Source organism: Meleagris gallopavo, chromosome 6 (genome assembly GCF_000146605.3).
Source record: "Meleagris gallopavo isolate NT-WF06-2002-E0010 breed Aviagen turkey brand Nicholas breeding stock chromosome 6, Turkey_5.1, whole genome shotgun sequence".
Taxonomy (NCBI): Eukaryota; Metazoa; Chordata; class Aves; order Galliformes; family Phasianidae; genus Meleagris; species Meleagris gallopavo.
This window is the reverse complement of record NC_015016.2, coordinates 50054631-50074810: the sequence shown is the minus strand read 5'-3', so window position 1 is coordinate 50074810 and position 20180 is coordinate 50054631. Positions and strand designations below refer to the sequence as shown.

Sequence of the window (20180 nt, the reverse complement as noted above, 5' to 3'; positions counted from 1 at the left end):
GTTGTTTTCTTTTTAAGTTTTCCAACAGTGTTATGATGATCATTAGTTTGTTCAACTTACCACATATCGGTTGCTGTACTGATTGGGTCATAACTCAGAATTTCAGGAGCTATTCGGGGGAAAAAAAAGTTATATATTTTTTTCAAACACAGACATGATACTGTATTTAAGAGTGCAAAAGTAGGCACGTGGAAAAATTTTTAATAAAAGACTGTCACGCTTCAAGTGGCTTATAAATGGTATTTATATTCAAGTTACTTAAATTATTACTATCATTGGTTAGTTTCAGGTAAAAAGACGACTGCTTTTTATTGTCATCTTCAGAAGCAATGATCATCTCTTTACCAATTAAGAATGCTCTATACAAATCTCCTATTGAAAAATAATTTCAATATCCAACATCCCATATTGCAGCATGAAAACCCATACCCATAAAGAATATGCTATATAACTTAAGGTTATTTTCAAGCACGTTTTCAAAGCCTGAAACGATTTTACTTTTTAATGAAATGGATACAACACCCACGAGGCTAAAATACCATATTCAGTAAGAGTATGTATTTTTCAACCTCTCAGCCAAGTAATACTTGTCATCACTGCTCAGATTTGTCTGAAGTGCGTACTCATCTTCAGCACAAGCACAAAATTGTCAGTTACTAGTCTGGTGACCAGTATCAGTTTAATGACTTGATCTTCTGACACAGTAACTACACAGCCAGTGTGGCATTCATCACATTTTGAGAGAATTCTCCATTGCTGGTAGTACCCTCCTCCTTGAGGCTACACCAACGTTGTATGAACAACTTACCAACATATTCTGGAGTTCCCATAATTTCTCTTAATTCCTCACTGCTCTTCACTATCCTGGAAAGGCCAAAATCCACTATCTTTATGTCTCCCAGTGGAGACTTACTGGTTAGTAGAATGTTTTGTGGCTGAAAAGCAAAGCAAGCAGATGTTCGAGATGACCAAAATTTTATGTCTACGACATCATAGAACTGCATAATTCTTTTAGAATAACAATGATATGTTCCGTAACACATACAGTACCCAGGACTTTTATTTTTTCATTTTTAAATCAAAGGTGAACTTGAAGAGACAAACTGGCTCAAAGCAGTGGCAGGATTTTCAGTAAAGAACTGAAAATTAAGCATCTACCTTTCCTAGCTTAGAACTCATACAAAGACACACCAGTAGCTACCATTTAGCAAAAGGATATGAAGATCTTCACATTTGTACCTTTAGTCCTTCATACCACCTTTCTTCCCTCCTTGTTCCTTCCAAAGTTCCCTCCTTGTTTCTTCCTGGTATAAGATACCTTCTGTTTAAGAGTGTCCAAAAACACTCAAGTTCATGTTTTTTAAACTGTTATGAAACTTTTTTGACTATACCTGTTTAAAGAAACTCTGATGCGACTGACCTTAATCTTGTTCAAACAATTGTATTACAGAATACTAACTGAAGAACAGTGGAAAAAAAAAAAAAACACAAAAAAACAGCAGCCTGAAAAACAGGTTTTGAAGAGCATCGCTTTGGATAAGCTTGTTTACTCTGACATCACTAGATCTTGGCTGTCATTCCTCAACTCAAACTCTGTGGTCATTCAGAAGTCCCTCGCCTTCTATTTTGAATGGCAGCTGCTGAGTTTAAAAAATATTTTTTAAAAATCTTAAAACTTTAGACAGTGGGTCTTAGTTTTTTGCAACTTAGTTTTTTGAAGCATATCATTGCCAGACCAAGCCCCTGTCTCCCCACACTGGGCCAGTAAAACTGTGCTCTGTCATTAACTTCTGCCAGTAGTAACACTGACAGTTCGCACTGTGTTCACACTTCTGGTAAGCCTGACTTCCACGAAGGCTTTATTTTCTGAGAACTTGGATTGAAAAGGGAGGAGGACAAATGAGCATGAACACAGAAGCAAGCACTGAGGGATACAGCCCAACTGGATTAACACCAGTATCTATAGGTTTCTCCTATTCGCATTTTTTCATTCCCACATTGATTGTGACAGTGCAATTTCACATTAACATCTTTCCTCTTGATAAAAGAAATAAAATTGTACAAGAATACATTAAAATCTTGGCCCAGCTCTTCTTGCTAACAGACCTGAATAAATTCAAGTTCTTTCATTCCTGTAAAGTTAAGCCACATTATTTAAAAGGAACTCCAAGATGTCTATTTTCTGTTTCTAAGCGCATGCATTAACAGTAGTTTATTTTTGCTTATAAACTGGTGGCCATACAAAGGATTTTGGAGCTGTATATTACCATATGCACATTTTCTGTTCTGTATTTGTATTAGGAAAGCAAAGATCTGAAAAAAAAAATAAAAGGTGGCAATGCCTCCTAATTAGCCTCTCAGATGTTCTTCTCAGTGGGAAATTTAGTTATGTTCTGAAGAGGCAAAGAGAACACATGAGAAAAGCATTTGCTCTCTATATTTAAATGAGGAAAAGTTTTTAACAGCAAGAAACTGTCTGCAGTACAAACCAACTCATAACCCTAAATCTATTTATACTGAAATAACACCAGGTTCCTTCTTTTAAGGAACTTCTAAAAGGTTCAAATGAGCAACAGTCCAAACCCAGCTTTAAATGCTGCAGATGCTGTAGCTTTAGAACTACTGTCAACACTCAATTGCTCTAAAACTTAAAGAAAAGGAAGATCATTTCCATACACCTATAAAGTGATTTTTCCTTTTTACTTATTTATTTTTTACACTGCTCTAATATATCTAGGCTTGACAGTACATTGATCTCCTGCAAAGACCAGAGATACCCAGCCAGGCTAGAGTCTTGCCTACTAGCCATTTTGCACTCAAACAGCAATGACATGGCTAATGTAAACTGGCAGATAGCAGCATTTATAAGCCTTCCTCCCTACTGCAGAGAGGCTTAGAGGTTCCAGTTAAGATCCTTGTATGATGTATACTGAACAAAAGAAGACTAAATGGACCACTTCACAAGATCAGAATGCAGACAGTTCATGTTATATGGCCACACAAGTCTACCCTAATGCCATATTAGCATCTCAGAAACATGTACCTTAGGAAAGATGATAAAAAGAAAATGAATGGAGTTGTATTTTCCAGGCATACTATCAGCATCAGATTCTTGGCCTTTGGGAATCTGAGACATTGGTTGTGCCTCTAGCATCATGTATAAGTAACACCAGTGAAAAGCATAATTTGTTATTGCAAATGTTGGCTAATCTTACATCCCTCAGTAAATTAGATTAAGCTACTGTCACATGAAAGAGCACAGCTCTCTTGATGTTCTGAACTTCAGCATAAAGGACAAAGTAAGACAATACATACAAAGATCTGTTCTTTTCTAGCAATTTAGGTAAGTTGCACAGATCATTTATAACAAGTGCACTTAGTAAAATGGACACCCTTCAAACCTACCTTGCAAGTAGGTTTTGATGTCTTGTAAACTGATGATATAACAGCAAAATCCATATACTGCAAATTTTCCATTATTCTAGAAGTCTCTATCAGAATTTGGCCATAATATTTCTTGTAAGTTTAGTTGGCTTTCGAAAGAGTAAGACTAAGGATGCATAATTAAGGTAACCTGTAAAATTAATGAAGTTACCCATCTAATTTTACATAGAACAAGTGATACAATTTTTTTTTGCAGATAATTCTTAAATGAGGAAATTTTTTCATGAAACCCTTGAGTACTGCATTACATTTTGGCAGCTAATAGTTGACAGAAGTTTTGTCTGTTTTTACACATCTGTGCAGAGAAAACTGTACCCAAGCTTCCTGAAAACAGGAAGTACCCAAGGAATTATGAGAACAAACTGGGAAAGTAGACTGGTTGGAATACCCTGACTACATTGTGTGTAAAAATAGTTAGGCATTCAATCTGAATTTGCCTGGAATACTGATTAAAAAAAACATGATACAGTTGAAATGTCCTCAACAGGACACTACCTCCATCATTCAATTATTCTACTTTCTGAACATTAGTATAAAGTGACACCCAAAGCATTTTCAAATGACAGCTCTATTAATTCCTCACAGCACACAACAACTTGGGATTCGTGCAGAAGGAAAAAGGTGCCTGTTGGGTGAGCAGAGTAATATATACTGCAGGACAGCACTGCTTGAAGCAGTTAATTGGCAACGTACAGCTTTATCTGTCTCAGACAAGCAGTAGCTAGTTCTTCCACAACTTACCTACTTTTTTATTTTAATTTACATTCTTTTCCATTCCTGACTAATTAAGTTTTACCAAACACAATCAAGTCAAAACAGCTGATGAAAAAAGAAGCTTCCCTTTCTCTGCAGCTTTTATGTGCCATTAAGAGGAGACGAAAGACACCCAACTACGCTCTCTGCTCACCCTGCAAATTAAATAAAATCAAAACAATGTTGCTGAATGATTTTTAATTTACACTCAGTAGCATTATATTTGCTCTTCTCTGAGACAAAACTGGATTATATGTTATTGTGTTTTGCTATTAAAAACAGATGAAGTTTCAGCCATGTTTCACAAGAGACACACTTTTGGAAAGAAATAATTGGGCATCAACCCTGCTAAGCCACATCAAAATACTCAGTTTTTCTCATATGAAAGTTTTGCAGCTAGCAAAGAGGCAGACAGAAGCAGCAGCAAGCTGTCAGCCTCACAGATCCAGCTGATCAGCTTTATAATACGAGACTGAGACAACAAGCTTACAGTTTCACCTTAACAGCCATTTTAACAAATTCTTCTAGGGGTAGAGCCAATGAGTTAATAAGCACATCACAAAGAGCAGCACATAATCATTATGTTTTAATAAAGCTAGCAAAGCAGCGCTGGGTCTTTTAACTCTGACAACTGGACATGTTTGATTTTACAACATCAGTTTTTTTTGATCAGTTGGAGTTTTTTAAACAAGCTTTCTTCTAAGCTTTGAGAAAGCTACTTGTTTGCAAGCTGGAATCAACTCTCCAGTGTACTTTCACAATTAAGTACTGTAATAACATAAATACACAGTAATTTCTTATTAGACACCCAGATGCTAAGGCTAAGGAACACCACAGCTTTAACTTCAAACATGTACAGAGATATACTGTCCACAAAAGACACGCTCTAATTTCACATACGTTTCTTCAAGGAAATTCAATGGAAATACTTTTTGCCAGCACAGCCTATGTACAGACAAAGCAGAGACCCTGAGTATCTCCTACAAACATACCAGAACTTCAGTCCTTTTGGACACTTACCACTTGCTAGGAAATTTTCATTAAATATTAGTACAATTATTTGACGTGTGTGACTAAATCAATGGGACTCCAGGGTGATTTAAATAAATGGTAATACAAACAAACAGATGAGATATTTGTGTACAAATATTACACACTTTCTGCTTTAGCTGATGAATAGTTCATGATTTTCTGCTAAATATAAGTACGTAGAGCTTGATACAGGAATCTACTGGTAGCTTTGTACCAAAATGCAATGAAGTATAAATAAGGATTCTGGCAACAGAAGACACATGTAGTTCCTTACCACTTAGTGAATAATAGAGGAATTAGACACGTAGGAGCATTAGAAAATTTTAACACAAGATGCTTTTAATACTGGTTTGCTCAGAAAAGTAGTTCAACCTCAGAGTAAAATTGCTTTATTTCATAAGAACATATGGATGAAAGCTGTATAAAATTAGTTTTAGCACTCTAAAAATGGAATATAATTTTCTGGACCCCTAGGTTACAACTTACATCTAAACTATATGCAATACTCTGGATTTCTTAGGACAAAGAAACCCATTTCTTATGATAAAATTGTGTCCTTAGTATGATGTGACCAGTAAGGAAGCCAGCAGTTAAGAAGTATGAAAAGTACTGCAACAATTTTACCTTTAAGTCAAGATGAACAACATTGTTTCTGTGCAAGAATGAAACTCCTTCTAAGATCTGCTTCATAAGTCGTTTCACATCTTTCTCTTTGAAGGCCTCCTCTCTTTCAGCAACACACTGGTCAAAGATTTCACCTCCAGCAGCACTACAGAACAGCATGAATGTTATTATTTCAAACACTAAGCTAGAGCACCCATTTTATTACACTAGCACAGAAAAGATCAGCAGGTGGTATCATCCAATGGTGATATTTTCAGTTATTAAACATTTTGCAAGCTCTGGTGGCCGAGGAAGACTTCCATACAGTATGCCAGCTTTCAAAAGAAGCAAAGATTAATATTCTGTGACTTAAGTAAAATAGATCCTACAGAAACTGTGGAGACTATTTTGGAAATATTAGTGACTGCTCAAGAGATGAATGCCACATTTGTTTAAGTGCAGTGCTTAACCAAGATGTGTCTTTTGCTATTTCTATTAAACTATATTACCTTTCATATAAACTATATGGAAATCCGGCCAGAGTAAGCTTTCATAAACCCAATGCAAAATAGTTCTGCTCCTTACCCTCCTCAAAACACTTTGTACAGACTCAGAAAAGCCCAAAGATAAAGTTTGTAATGGAGTTGTTTGTGAAAAATCTGGTGTACCGGGATGCGTTAAGTTTCTACACAGCTTTCATCTCTAAATATTATTGACAGTTTTAGCTCTCAGAGCTTGATTCCTTATCTTTTGCTTGTATGTGCTTAAATAAATAACAGAAGAAAAATAGGAAAATAACTAGGGATGAGTGAATGTTTTTCAAGTACTCCAAAGCAACATGCAAGATCATCTCTAGCAACAGAAATTGGCAAAACAGAGGCTCCATCTTAGAACAAGAACGGGCAGAACAGCATGAGAATGGGGTGTCTGCACACACGGACTGCTACTGCTCAGTGTGCAGATGAAATCAGCTTGTGTGAAATTCCATAATCACCTGAGTGACAGACAGTGACACCCCCCCGAGGACAGCTGCCTTCAGTTACCTCACACTGACTTTGCACAAGCATTGATCTTTACCTAACAACACCTTCTACCCTGGCTTGCTTTCTTATAATAAATTATAGTACCTAAGCCACCCAGAAGAGAAAGGCATTTTCAAACAAGGACCAGACAAGCAAACAAGGCAGTTCTATAAAATGGTGAATCTGGATTATGGACTCTGAGGGGAGAAAAAAAAATAAAATAAATCACTTAGAATATATTCTATTTTTTAATTTTATGAATACTAACTTGGTTAATGTGGCCCTTGTGCCTTTATTTCTTTTTATTTTACCTTACCAGTCCCATGTTATTTAAAACTCTCCCTGGAGACTGTCTTGCAAGAAAAAAAATAAATTTAGAAGATGGTTACAACTCAATTTTTTATAGAGAGCTTTGTATTTCTGTTCATTACATTGGCTAACTGACACAGCAGTACGATTTGCTTTATTAAAATAAGATTTTTTTTTCTTCAAAGAAGCAGCTTATTTAACACTTTTCTTAAACCTGTACCAAAGATGATGGAAATAAAGAATGAAAGAATTTTTCATGAAGTGAGTGTTAATACAATTCTTCTTGAAAAATGCATATACTCCTGACACTGGTCAGTACATTTCTTCTGCATGTTTTTATTCAATTCAAGGAAAAAGGTAGCTATATTCCAGCTTTGGACAAGACTCAGATACTAATTACCTTTTAAAAATGGATGTGAGATCACTTATTCTAACATTTTAAATCACTTTTTTTTAAAAAAGCAACATCACTTGGAACTTCAAGATAAATATATAAAAACACCTTCTGTAATCAATAAAAGAATCAAATTCCCTTTTAAGAATGTCATAGTAGGTTACTTGGAAGACCGATTTAATTCCTTGTAGCACTACATTTTAAGGTACGTACAGTGATAGACCCTACTTCCAAAGTTACTGAGGTGTTTTACAGCAGCAAGGCTGGGGTTTTGCTGCAATCTCTCTGCCACTTGAAACAAGAGAAGCATTAATGCTGCCATTTCTGTCTATGCGACACAGGACTCGTTCCTCAAAACAGCTGCCAAACAGGGATCACACTTCTTTTTTCTTTAATAAGCTTTCATAAACTCAGCTGAGAATCAGCATGAGGTAGGCCTCATAAGGCCCTGTTTGCTGTATGCCTACTTAATACACATATGCTTACAAATTAGAACACTAAAAGTAGACACCGAGCTAAACCACAAGCTACCCAGAATTTTAATATTACACTTAAATAACTTTGAATTAATTTTCTTACAAACCAAGGCAAGAAGTTGAAACAAAATATCCCATTACTGAAAAGACAAGATAATACAAGAGTAGGAAACACTCGATACAAAAAATACTTTTATTTCTAAACAGTTTTAAGTAATCTGCAGTCCTTTGTTAAAGATGATGAACCCAGGCATCTTCAGAAGTGAGCCAAACAAATAAAGCCTTCAGACATACACATCCACTTCGTGACTTAAGAAACATGGCTGTACCAGCCACCATACAAATGTATTTTGCTTTACAAAGAAGTTTCACGTGGCAAAAAAAATGTTTTAACATGCAGTGGTTTCTTTTGTTTGTTTTTAAAATAAATCAACTTCTCTACTTAGGATGTAGATAGAAAAACTGCTTCCAGACAATTCACTTCATCTCAAAATTGCCACATTTGAACATATAATTAGTGATTCTTCAGAAGAAGATGGGAAATCTGCAAACTTCCTTACTGCAGAGCTGTTCCGTGTATTGTTGCTGTGAAGCCAGCTTAACTGACTCCTTTAAGCAAAACACTCTGCTGACTGTGGGCCAACTCAGTCACAGCGGTTTGAAAGCACAATGTCAAAATGAACTCCAAGAAGATTCTCCTACACATCTGTGCCAAATTTTGTAATGCTGCTTAACAGTATTTCCAACTTAGTTACTCAGTATTCCTGATCTAGAGAAGAGATGAAAATACCTGTAAGTACTTCAAGCACAACACTGCTATGACCTCAGCATTCACGAAGACCAAGAGTTCTTGGGTGCTGACCATGCACTCATTGTTTCCTCCAAGAAATCATCTTCCACTAAGTTTTTGCTTTTAAAGTGCTAATTATAAAGTAACTGCTCTGCAAGTTACTGGGTTCCCTGATCCTTCTCCACAGAAAATTTCCACAGGCAATAAAGAAAAGAATTGTCTTTAGGACAATAAATTACTTAGGTGAACAAGTCAGCTTACTCTGGAAAAGATGGATAAGGAAATGTTCAGGGGCACAACTTCTTCAAACTCAAGAATTGTTTAGAATATGTTATTTCTCTAGTACACATTCCCTTAGCAAGGTGTAGAAATAAGGTATGATTCATTTCCAAGCTTAAAAGCTGCAGTGACCAGCATTCCTTAGAAAGTCATGTATTTATGACAGTAGTGTTGTTGTACCACTAACTTCTATACAGTCTCAAGCTAAATCCGAGTGCTTTTAATCACGGAAACCTGCTAACATTTTGTTACTTCTTATCAGAATAATTGAAAAGCTAGAAGTCAGTTGAAGTCTAGAACATTAATCGTGGTTACAACTACACTGACTTTAAATTCAGTGGAGACTGAGCCTCTTCCTTTGAATGTTTTCATGCACTGTACAAAATTCTACATCCTGTTTCTTTCAAGTGCATTCACAGTACATTAACATTGTATTCTTCCTTGGTGAGGTGTGCCATTAGATGGCAAGTATGAGAGCAAACGTACTGAGAATTTTTGAAGTGTAGGGCTACCCTAACTTACCACTGTGCCCAAAGTCAGAGATGACTGAAAATCCATATCTGATGAGGACATATGAGTAGAAAAACGTTCAGACACATTGAACTGCATGGACTGCTTTCTTTAAGTTCTCAGTTCCCAGAGACATGTGTGGGAACCCCCCTGCCCCTGTGATCTTTCCTATCAAGGAGCCTAAGAGCTGAATGAAATGCAGAGTACAAGGTAACCATCAAAGTTTCTCCCTAAAAGCACCACTGTTGATCAGGTAGCTATCCAGCTCACATCCTGTTCTGTACATCCAACAATACTTCCCTAGATTTTGAAGTTACACACACATTTGTTTAAAATGTGACTCACTAACAAGCTAACATCTATTCCTAGCATAGATGTATAAGCATATAGTGATGAACACTTACAAAAATGCCTGCTCTGAAGCACCAGATGCACTGTTTTTTTTTCAAAAGAATCAAAAGTCCTAGGTTGTACACAATTACTGAGCCCAAAAGTTGCAAGGAAGAAAGCAATTTTGAAATCTGAATGTTTTCTGGACTCTTATGTTTTTCACTAAACGCACAGGTTTTTATTAATTCCATTTTCACTAAAATAGAAAAATGTCACTCTGCCATAGGGTAATTCCAGGCTTTACATACCACCCCTTCAGACAAGCTTTTCAATTCTCTGCAGTTCATCTATTGCACATAACCTCAAGAAGTCAGTGTTTGCATGGATACAGAGTTCTGCCATCCTGCAGTTAAAACTAATGCTCAAGCATTGTTTTCCAATGCTTGGAACTTACATTAACACTATGTGGACAATTTTAAGTATGCTTTCTGTCAAAGCTAACAGTATTTTAAAGACAAACCCTCCATGTGATTAAGATTTCTGCCCGCAAAGGTGAAACAATAACAGCTCACCTCCCTTACAACAGATCCAACCTCAAGAGAGGAAACTTCCAAATCTTTGCAGATAAAGTTATTGGGCAACGATTAAGTATTTTTCTCCTTTCCATGATAAGGATCTGCCACACAGACCATGAAGCTTAATAGAAACCGAAATGCCCTGGAGAAGCTTACAATCCAGATATGTTCTTTAATCCTTTGCATACAGAATGTCAGAAATGTACTAGTGTTCATACCTGTGCTGTTGCAACACGCCTCTGGAACATGCTGACATTAAAGAAGCATCCAGATGTATTTGCTGAAGTCAGTGAAAGAGTGTTGGTTTTTTTTTAATTTACAACTCCAACACAGCTATTTATCTCTAACAAGGTATGACTGATGCATATAAAAATAATCATGATGCTAACTACTGAACAACCTAGTTAATACTTTGTATTAAAAATGTTTTGTAGGAGAACTGATTTCTAAATGAAAGCCAGCAATTATACATAACAATTATCACAATTTCCATCGCTTGTTTCAAGCTCTGAATTCTACTGCTTGTGTTGTATCTCTATGGGAACCAGAAATTTAAACTGTATTCCCATTAAATCTGTACTACCAGTGTTTAGAATATATATTTTTTTATCCCCAGTAATGGTAATCAGACTCTAGAAGCCCTGTTATGCTTTTGTATTCTAACAAAAACTGGAACATTTTATAAATCACTAACAGCATAACTGCACAATACAGAAAAAATATATTCAAGGAAGAAGCTTGCCTTCATAAATAAAACAACACACAGTCTAATTCCATTTCACTGAACTTCAAAGATGAAGTTTCTTTTGACTTCTGAAAAACATCAGATTAGGGCACAAGATTTCTCACCATTCATTTCTGGTGACAGAAAAGGGAACAGCTGTACAAACCAGACTGATTTAGCAGGTAGGTCAAGTCAGTTCTCAGCTACGAGCCCCATGTTACTCTCACAGTCATTTTAAATTCATAGAGTCTGAACATGATCTTAACTGAGCTGTTCAACAGCAAAAAGCATTTGCCTAACTCTTAGAATCTATATGAGGAAAAAATAAGGCTCTGGAGTATCAGATGAGCATTCACTGCTGCAGAAACTCCCAGTTGGACAAACTCAATGCAGGGAAGAAAAACATTTAAGTGTAGAGTGACAAGTTAAATTTCACTATTCAAGGTAACGTGGAATACAAGAGATTCAGACTTAAAATAGTTTCACAAGTCTTATTTTCTCCAAAAAGACAGCAGAGTGCTATATTTGGGACATGTCTTGAGTGCATGCTCAAAAGGTCTTCCAACAAATGCTGATACAGCTCTCTTGCCTTTTTCCATCAAGGGGAAGACAAGTTCTTGTCTGTATCACATGAAGAAAAAAGCAGTTAGTCAGTCTGCGAGCACTGAGCACGGGAGTGCTTGCAGTTCTAAGCTTACGTACTTCCTGAAAGAGCTTGCAGTAGAAACACTTAATAGTTTAACCAGATAAAGCAGCCAAGAGAAGGAAAATTCCTATGCTAAATTCCTTAAAAGTATCCTATCCCAGTTAACACTAAGTAAACTCCTGTTTACTTAAATGTTTACTTTGAGAAGTGTTACACTGAGAAAAATAAAAAATTCTGATGCTGGTCATCTTTGTCTACAAATAATTCCAACTCTTACTCCTCAAAAATCTGAACAACCCAACAACAAAAACAAACCCTAACAAAACATCTTCAAAGCTAACATTCTATTTAGGTTAATTTTGAAGATATTCACAGTTTTTCATTGAGGGTAGAAATGAGCTGCTAACTGCAAAGTTCTTCACTCTTGATTGCAGCAGGCTTCAATACTTTCACTTAAATATATGGCATTAAGTTTTAATACCTTTTTCAACACAGGTAAAATGAACAGACTTCACTCCATTTTGTCACTGCCAGTAACAGAAACTTCAGTGTCTGCACAGGTACTCACTGCTTTTCCCTGCATCTTCTGTTAGTGTGGAGCATACACGGTTCAGATTTCACTAAAAATTTCTTCATTAAGTATTTAGTTTATATTTCAGCTTGGAAAGATGCTATACAACTGGAAAATTTTTACATTCTGCTGTAGTTACAAGACTGCACATAACTTCCCGCAATACTGATTTTCTTGGCAATTTTTTGAGCTCCAGCAGGTAACAAGCAAGCAATAAAATTGTTTTTCACATTATCCATACGGGTGGAAAAGACTTTTATACTACAATTTTTAACAGATACTACTGAAAGTTATTCAGAAATTACTACTAGTACTTACTATTCCAGGACTAAAATCATCTCCGTTGCAGTTTCATAAACTTCATGCAGGTTAATGACCCAAAGGTTGCATTGTGCCAACTCAAGGACTGCAATTTCATGGATTATTTCCATCCGACAGTCTTGGCCCTTTCTTCTTTTTCTCATGAACTTTGCTGCAAACTCTCTTTCAGTGTCTTTTTGGATACATTTCTTCACCACTGCAAATTTTCCTCTGAAATTCAAGAAGAATTTTAGGTTAGAACTAAGTCCCTTATTGACAACTTTAGTATAATCCTTGTAAATTAATATTTCAGAAAACCTGAACTAAATCCCTCTTAAGGAACAACTTTACCATGTGCTCTAAAGTTAGAAAGATGCCTTGCTCAGCAATAGCCTCTACTCTAAAGAGTTAAGGTTACATCTCCATTAACAATAAGGATTTTAAAACAGAAAACTACAACAGCAAAGTATCAGTTCAAGTAACTCCAAATCTTCAAACATACAGCAGAAATGAACTGTGCTAGTTCGGAAGATTAAGATATCCTTGAACCTTTCATAAAAAGCTGGTAAAATGGAATACAAGCAAGAAAATTATGCTTTCTGTGACTCTACTCAGGCAAACTATTTGTCTGGTTACTATTTTCACCACTATATTCAAGGCAACAGCAGACAGCAGCTTCACTGAATAAGTGCTCAAGATCCCACCCTATTTATGCTGTGGTATATCCGTACTCTTCTCTGTGTTTTTCAAAAACAGCACCTCATGCTCTCACCATGACGTATCCGCAACAACAGCCACGGTTCTGATTGCTTAACAGTTCTCAAAAACTCCAATTGTCTCATTGTTTAAGGAACACAAAACATTTCAAGAAGTAGAGAAGCTTGGCCAACACAAAACATTCTAAGGGTTTTTGCAGCAATGACAGAGCGAATACAAACACACACTGCAGAACTGAGCACAGTGCTTAGCCCATGTTAATGGGTAACACTTCTGACAAAACACAGCGGATGAGTTACACTAAGCCAGCAGGTCCAGCTGAAAACACGCGGCAGCACTTTCAGAAGTCTTCCCCACAGCGTTTTGGGCTGAAGTACCCACTCTTAACCTCCCAAGCCTCAATTCCATTCATATAGCACCGATTTTTAGAATGAGAAGGTTTACGAATTAGTGCATCATCTAATGTGATGATGAATCCTCATCCCTTTAAGTATAGCCATCTTTTATAATTCTTACCATGGAGGTATAATGTTAGACAAAATGACCATTTTTACTTTTGTGTCAACATTTCCTTACAAAGCTGCAGGAATAGCTTGGAGAGCCTTTACAGTAAGTTAAATAAGGAAACAGAGTAGGGTAGGTGAAACTAACAAAATTAGAGTCCTCATCTCATTTGGAATACAATTACTTGAGCCTTGCCTTTCCTACGTCACAAGTTGAAACGTACAGAATTAACTCATTCAGCTCATGCCAAACATCTCACTCTCCCAGCTCCTAACCTAGTGACAGGCTGCTTTCCATGAAAAGTAACTGCTGAAAGCATTTGTGGTCACCCTGCTTATAATAGAAATTTGTTTCAAAACTGCCCAGCTGGAATTAAGTAATAAGCATCCTCAAAGTGGATATCTGCTAGCCAGGCTCACTAAAACAATCTAATTTATAACTACTGATACAGTCACAGTCATTTAGGAATGACATTTGGCATAAGCACCCATTATCTGCAGAAAAATAGGAATGAGAAAATAGATCAGAGCACACACACACATGAAGGCTGAAGCAAGAAAATGCTTTAAAAAAAGCTTTGCAAATGCATGAAAATACAATGGGATTTTGTAGCACTAGGAAGGTGTAATCCAAAGGTCACTATAAAATGGTTTAAAGAATACAGACCTTACCGCAGAATGCCATGGGAAGAACAGCCACCCAAAGCCCAACAGCTGTGTGCCTGCTACAGATCTGGCAAAAAACCCCGAATGTTTGTAGCACGTACAGCTTATTGAGAACACTGAAACATTCTAGAGACCATGCACTCCTGATCCCCAGAATGCTGCAAGGATAGTGTTTCTTTTAAGCAGAGCTCTAGGAAGCCTGTGATTAGTGTCATGTATAACAGTAAACATCCCTCCATCCCTGCCATCCTAACCACAATCAAGAGCAACCATCCTGATGTAGCCAAGGAAAAGGCTTTTAAGTTATTCCAAATGAATATGTGAGCCCTTATTACTTGTGTACAATGTAAAGTTACACATTTATCAAAAGTGCTCAAATTGCTACTGAAGCTGTGTTTCAGCACCAAATCCAAATAGTGCTCATGGAGAAAAGTAGCAGCCATTTCAAAAGAAGAAGAAAGAAAAGTAATAATAAAAAAAAGAGATAAAAGAACAGAACTTGCTGTTAAAGGATCTAATTTTAATGACTAGTAGATGTGCAGATACTGTGCTGTAGATGTCTCTGTTCATTGCAGGAGAGTTGGACTAGATGGATCTTTAAGGGTCTCTTCCAGCTCAAAGGACTCTTTGATTCTATGCTTAACCCCACTATTCAGGTCATTGATAAAGATGTTGAAGAACATCAGTCCCAAGACTGAGCCCAGGGAACAAAAGTCAGCACCAGCCTCTACCCGGACACATAGCTATTGGGCACAACACTATGGCTGCAACTACCCAACCAATTCCTTATCCACTGAGTAGTCCACCTTTCAAATCTGTATATCTCCAATCTAAGGACTAGCATGTGGCACGGGACCAAATAACAGTCCTTGCAGAGGTCCAGGCAGATGACATCAATTACCCTTCCTCTGCCCACCAATACAGTCATACCATTGTAGAAGGCTACCAGATTGGTCAAACATGATCTGCCACTGGTGAAGCCCTGCTGGCTGTTTCAGATCACCTCCTCATCTTGTATATGCCTTAATATAGCTTCTAGGACAATCTATTCCATGATGTTCCCAGGCTCAGATGTGAGGCTCACCAGCCTTTAGCTCCCTGAGTGTTGCCTTTATAGCCTCCAAAGGTACATTTTCCTTCTGAAAGAATGACTCTCTAGTGCAGAGTCAAAAGCTTTTAATTCTAGCACCACTGAAGCATCTAGTAAGAGTAGTTCAGAAATGTTTAAAATCTTCCAATTGGCAGAGCATTGTTTTGAATTACATACAAAACCTATCTGGAAGCAAGTTAATTAGCCTAACGAGCTCAACGTTGCCGATTTATCACACACTAGTCACTATGGAAATAAAACAAAATTCAGGTAAGAGGAAGAAACAGCGAGAGACCCTGGTGTGCAGCCACACTCATGCTGTTGACTGCACTGGACAGAAGTTGGCTAGGTGATGGAATTGAAAGGAGACCGCACAGGAGTTCTGCTGGCTGACAAGTATTTATTACAAGTTGTTCAAGGCTAAAAAAAAATTAAAAAAATTGCTTGACACAATACCTATAGCTATTATAATACATAAAGCTATTATCATACCTAACCACTGTCTGTAAAACTCACCTTCTCTTCATACAATCCCAGAAGAATCTGACTTGACAAACGCGATACTTGTAACTGACAGAACTAATCACTATGCACCTGTTTAGATTCACATTTGAGACTACTTCAGAACAAAGAGATTGTCCACTGGAAAAAAATAAAATCAAAGTAAGAACTTAAGCCAAGAGATAAATTTGTATTTCCCTTTCGATAGAGCCGTGTAGTAGGCAGAAATAAAGACAGGTATGAAAAAGCTTTCCCACAGAGTACACCCAGATGCTGCATCTTTGTGTTTCTTAAGATGTTGCTCATCAAAATTCCTTTCAAGAAACAGATCTGCTATTAAACTGTGAAGACAGCATTACCAGTTTAGCTATGTGAAGAGGAGCTACCAGGGAAGAAGGAAGCTATGTTAAGAAGGAGCTACATTGAAGGAAGAACAGTTTTGAGAGGTAATATTTCATGTTCCTCTCCTAAGTTAAAAAGTGACTATCAGTTATCCAAACAAACAAAAATGCTTTTAAGGGGGACTTAAATAGAAAACAAGTTGTTCTCAGTCTTCACAAGAGCCTCAGTCAAGAATTATGATTTAAGATATCATATCTGATCATAAAGAAGCTTAATGTCATCTTTCAAGACTGCCAACAGAATTAGCATTATTTTATCTGGCACATAGTATGGCTGAAAGGAAAAGCCTCGCATCACAAATCAAATGTCAAATCAGATAAACAAGAGCATTTATGTCACACCAATTAATTCTGGTTGTCATAGGCTCGGGGAAACAGAGAACTAACCTTACTGTAATAGTTTTAAGATGTGCTAAAAAGCACTGTCACTACTACAGATATTAGCAACTATTTTAATATGCTTATTTTACAGAAAGGTTAGAAAAATTTTCTGAGATCCATAACACTATATGCAATTTATTACATAATTCGTGTCAAACATTTTTTCCTGGGGGTGATTTTTTAATACAGTTTTAGATTTCCAAAGAGCCGGGTGAGGGGAGGTTCCATTTCTATGTTCGTGAATATTTGTTCACATAATTTTATTCTCAAATGGTGGAGTCAGCTGCTTGCAAGTCTTGCCTTCACCTTCTCACTTCCCCAACAGTTTCACCTACGCCAACAGCTGCTGAGAAATGTGACAGCATACCTCTGCACCCTTACTGAGACACCCAACTGTACAAGAATCACATATGACTAACATCTGAACCCCTGAAAGCTACCTGAGAAGCAAGTTTATGCCAGAAATTCTGGAAAACCAATTCAAGAGCTAGGCTACCTTTCCATGAAGCCATAGTAAAAAAAAAATGAAGAACATAAGATTATTTTGTTCAGTTTCCCTCAGATGATTAAAATGGTTACTCGCGGTCTGGGTGGAGAACATGCTTGTTTATTAAAAAAAAAAAAGTGGAATGAGGAAAATCAGCTGAATTGAACTTGATATACCTTTACAGGTATGCACTGCACATATTTCACTGGCAGAAGATTGCTTGGTTTAGAGCAGTCACTTAAGAATACTCTTATGTTCCAGAGAAAAAGCAGTGCCAATTGTTCAAGCCTTTTTCCAACTCATCTCTAGAACCAGGAGTGTTATTTTTAGTACAGAAATTATGGCTACCAACATGTGCCTAGCTTGCTTTACATTAAAAGAGCGCAATGCCACATCAACAAGCTGAAGAATTAATAGCCTAGTGGTATTTTGTGTGCAATTATCCAAGGGGTATTTTGTTGAGGAAAAAGAGCAAAATACCTGAATACAATTATATGGGACACTTCAAAGAAGCTTTAGGTAATGTGAATCAGCGACAAGAAATTTTGATTGAGGCCGTTTCTGGAATATGGAGCTCAGACATCCAGAGGATGCACTGTACGCATACTCAGAAATATGCATCAAGGCTGACACCACAAAAAAAATTAAAATATCGTTCCTGATTTTACAGTAAAATTACACAGATGATAAGGGTAAAGGTCAAGCAACTGTTGCCTTGTCCTGCATACACAATACTTTGGATTAGCTCATCTCAAATGAGTACTGCTGAAATGGTTTAAGAGCGTGCTGACCAGAAGTGCCATCCTTACCACATTAAACAAAAAGTTTGACATTAAACATCATACAACATCAAATGAAGTTGTATCTGTGAACATTCTGATTTGGGGACAATAAAATTAATATGGCTGAAGACTAGGCCAAATGTCAGCAACTTAAGATTCCCATCCATTATAGCCATGCTTTTGGCATTTCCCCTGAATTCACTGCTAGAAAAAGCAGGTTCTATTTGGGTATACTTGCAAAGGCGTGCTCAGCATCTAAGCCAGGCCTATTTGAGTACACAGGCTTTACATCCCGAAAGCCATTTTCTCCTGCAAGCAGAAATAACAAAGCCTGCTTTCCTGTAGTCTTGTACCAAAGTTGTTTCAGTGACACCACAACCAGGTTCCTCCCCTACTAACCTGCGGTCCTTCCAGCAGTGCTTGTCCAGAACCGCCACCCCTGCCAGCCACCAGGCCCTGCATCTCTCCTCCCCATTTTCTGGTCACCACATGGCCCCAGCTGTGTGCCTGTGCCCCTGGCCCCTGCCCACCACCTGCACATGCAGGAAGGGGAAGCAGAGCACAAGGCTCCTTCTGCAGACCCACACTGACAGCCGGGCTGGAGGCCAGTGAGCAGTGTCCCGATGGGCTCATACACCCAGCTTGTGCCGTATCTGCTGCCTGCTCTCTCCTTCAAACCCCATGTGTACAGTTCACATTCTCTTCAGAATTCCCATCTCAAGTTCAGCTTTTAAGCGCTTCCCTTGTTACGGGAAAAGAGATGGACACAGAGTGTATGAACTTTCTTTTCCATAGCTGTTTCCTGAGCACATTCAGCCGCCAAATTACATGAGCTCTGTGAGCAAGGGTTGCCCTTTGTCTTAGGCAAAACCTTGTCCTATTTGGTTGCTAATTTGCCCAAGCCCTTTGCAAATACAGACCTACTCAAAAGTAAATGTTTGCACACTCTGTAAGCAGATAAAAGCAAAATAATTTCTGCTAAGTGTATGTTATCAACAAAACGCCGTACAAAGAGATACGAGTGTCAGAGTGACTTTCTAGGTGCCTTTTTAGTTTGCCACAATGGATTAGCAAAAGTTTCTCTTTAGTGGAAGTACTCTCACATGTGTGAAGTACTCACTTTTTTTTGACAAATCTAGCAAAAAAGGGTATTTGAAATTGAAGGAAAAGCAAACACACAGTCAGAAGTATGGACTTCTGTACTGGAAGGGAAGTTGAAAACCTTTGTGGAGGTAAAGAGAGGGAAGGCAGTTGGAACTGAAACACATCCTGCTACTGCAGAAAGGCAACCTCGGAACAGACACGTAACTCATCCCAACACAACTACAGGTGCGGAATCAGCCATTACATAAAGATCACCTTTAAGTACAGCTTCAGCCACCGGTGACCCCACACAAACATCCCGAGAACTCTTCGCTCAGGGTCTGCTGTCTGCATCCTTGCTCACAGCACAGAAGCACTCACTGCAGTAAGTGCCTGTGTGCACCAGAAAGAACCCTCACCAGTTCTTCAGTTAGGCCAACGGCCGCCCAGCTCCCAGTGCAATCCCTTACTTCAGGGCAGAGCGGCAGAGTTTCTGAGAGCCGCTGAGCTTTGAATCTAACCGAGCTCAGCCCCCCGCGCCACCTGCACCGAGCCGCGGGCTGAGCGCCGTAAGGCAGCGGGGCGGTGTGCCACGGTCAGCCCCGCCGCACAGCTGGGCGCCTGGGAACGCAGAACGAGAGCTCATCTCGCAGCACATCCTGCCGTGTTTCACCTCATCTTCGTGAACGGAAAACCGCCTCTTCCCCATCGCGGTGCCTGGCCCGGCGCCGGCTCCGAGCGGGGCTCAACGCCCTGCAGCTGCCCTCGCGGCGGCCGCACACCCACCTGCCGAGCTCCCTGCCGGGGCTGA

The 20180-nt window shown here is 38.2% G+C and overlaps 1 protein-coding gene across 2 annotated transcripts in view; it reads right to left on the bottom strand.

The window, feature by feature from the left end:
- Window positions 1–20063, bottom strand: part of STK17A (serine/threonine kinase 17a) — a 23029-nt gene extending 2966 nt beyond the window's left edge. Inside the window, exons 1-5 of one of the 2 annotated variants that reach the window (XM_019616712.1) lie at window positions 20043–20063; window positions 12777–12989; window positions 5854–5998; window positions 809–935; window positions 61–109 (exon numbers count right to left, since the gene is read on the bottom strand). In XM_019616712.1, the coding sequence (XP_019472257.1) occupies window positions 61–109; window positions 809–935; window positions 5854–5998; window positions 12777–12989; window positions 20043–20047 (539 nt within the window). In that variant the 5' untranslated portion in view covers window positions 20048–20063. Of the gene's footprint in view, window positions 1–60; window positions 110–808; window positions 936–5853; window positions 5999–12776; window positions 12990–16250; window positions 16277–20042 lie in introns of those variants that run through there. The other variant, XM_019616711.1, reaches the window with a different exon arrangement.
- Window positions 20064–20180: the final 117 nt, after the last annotated feature.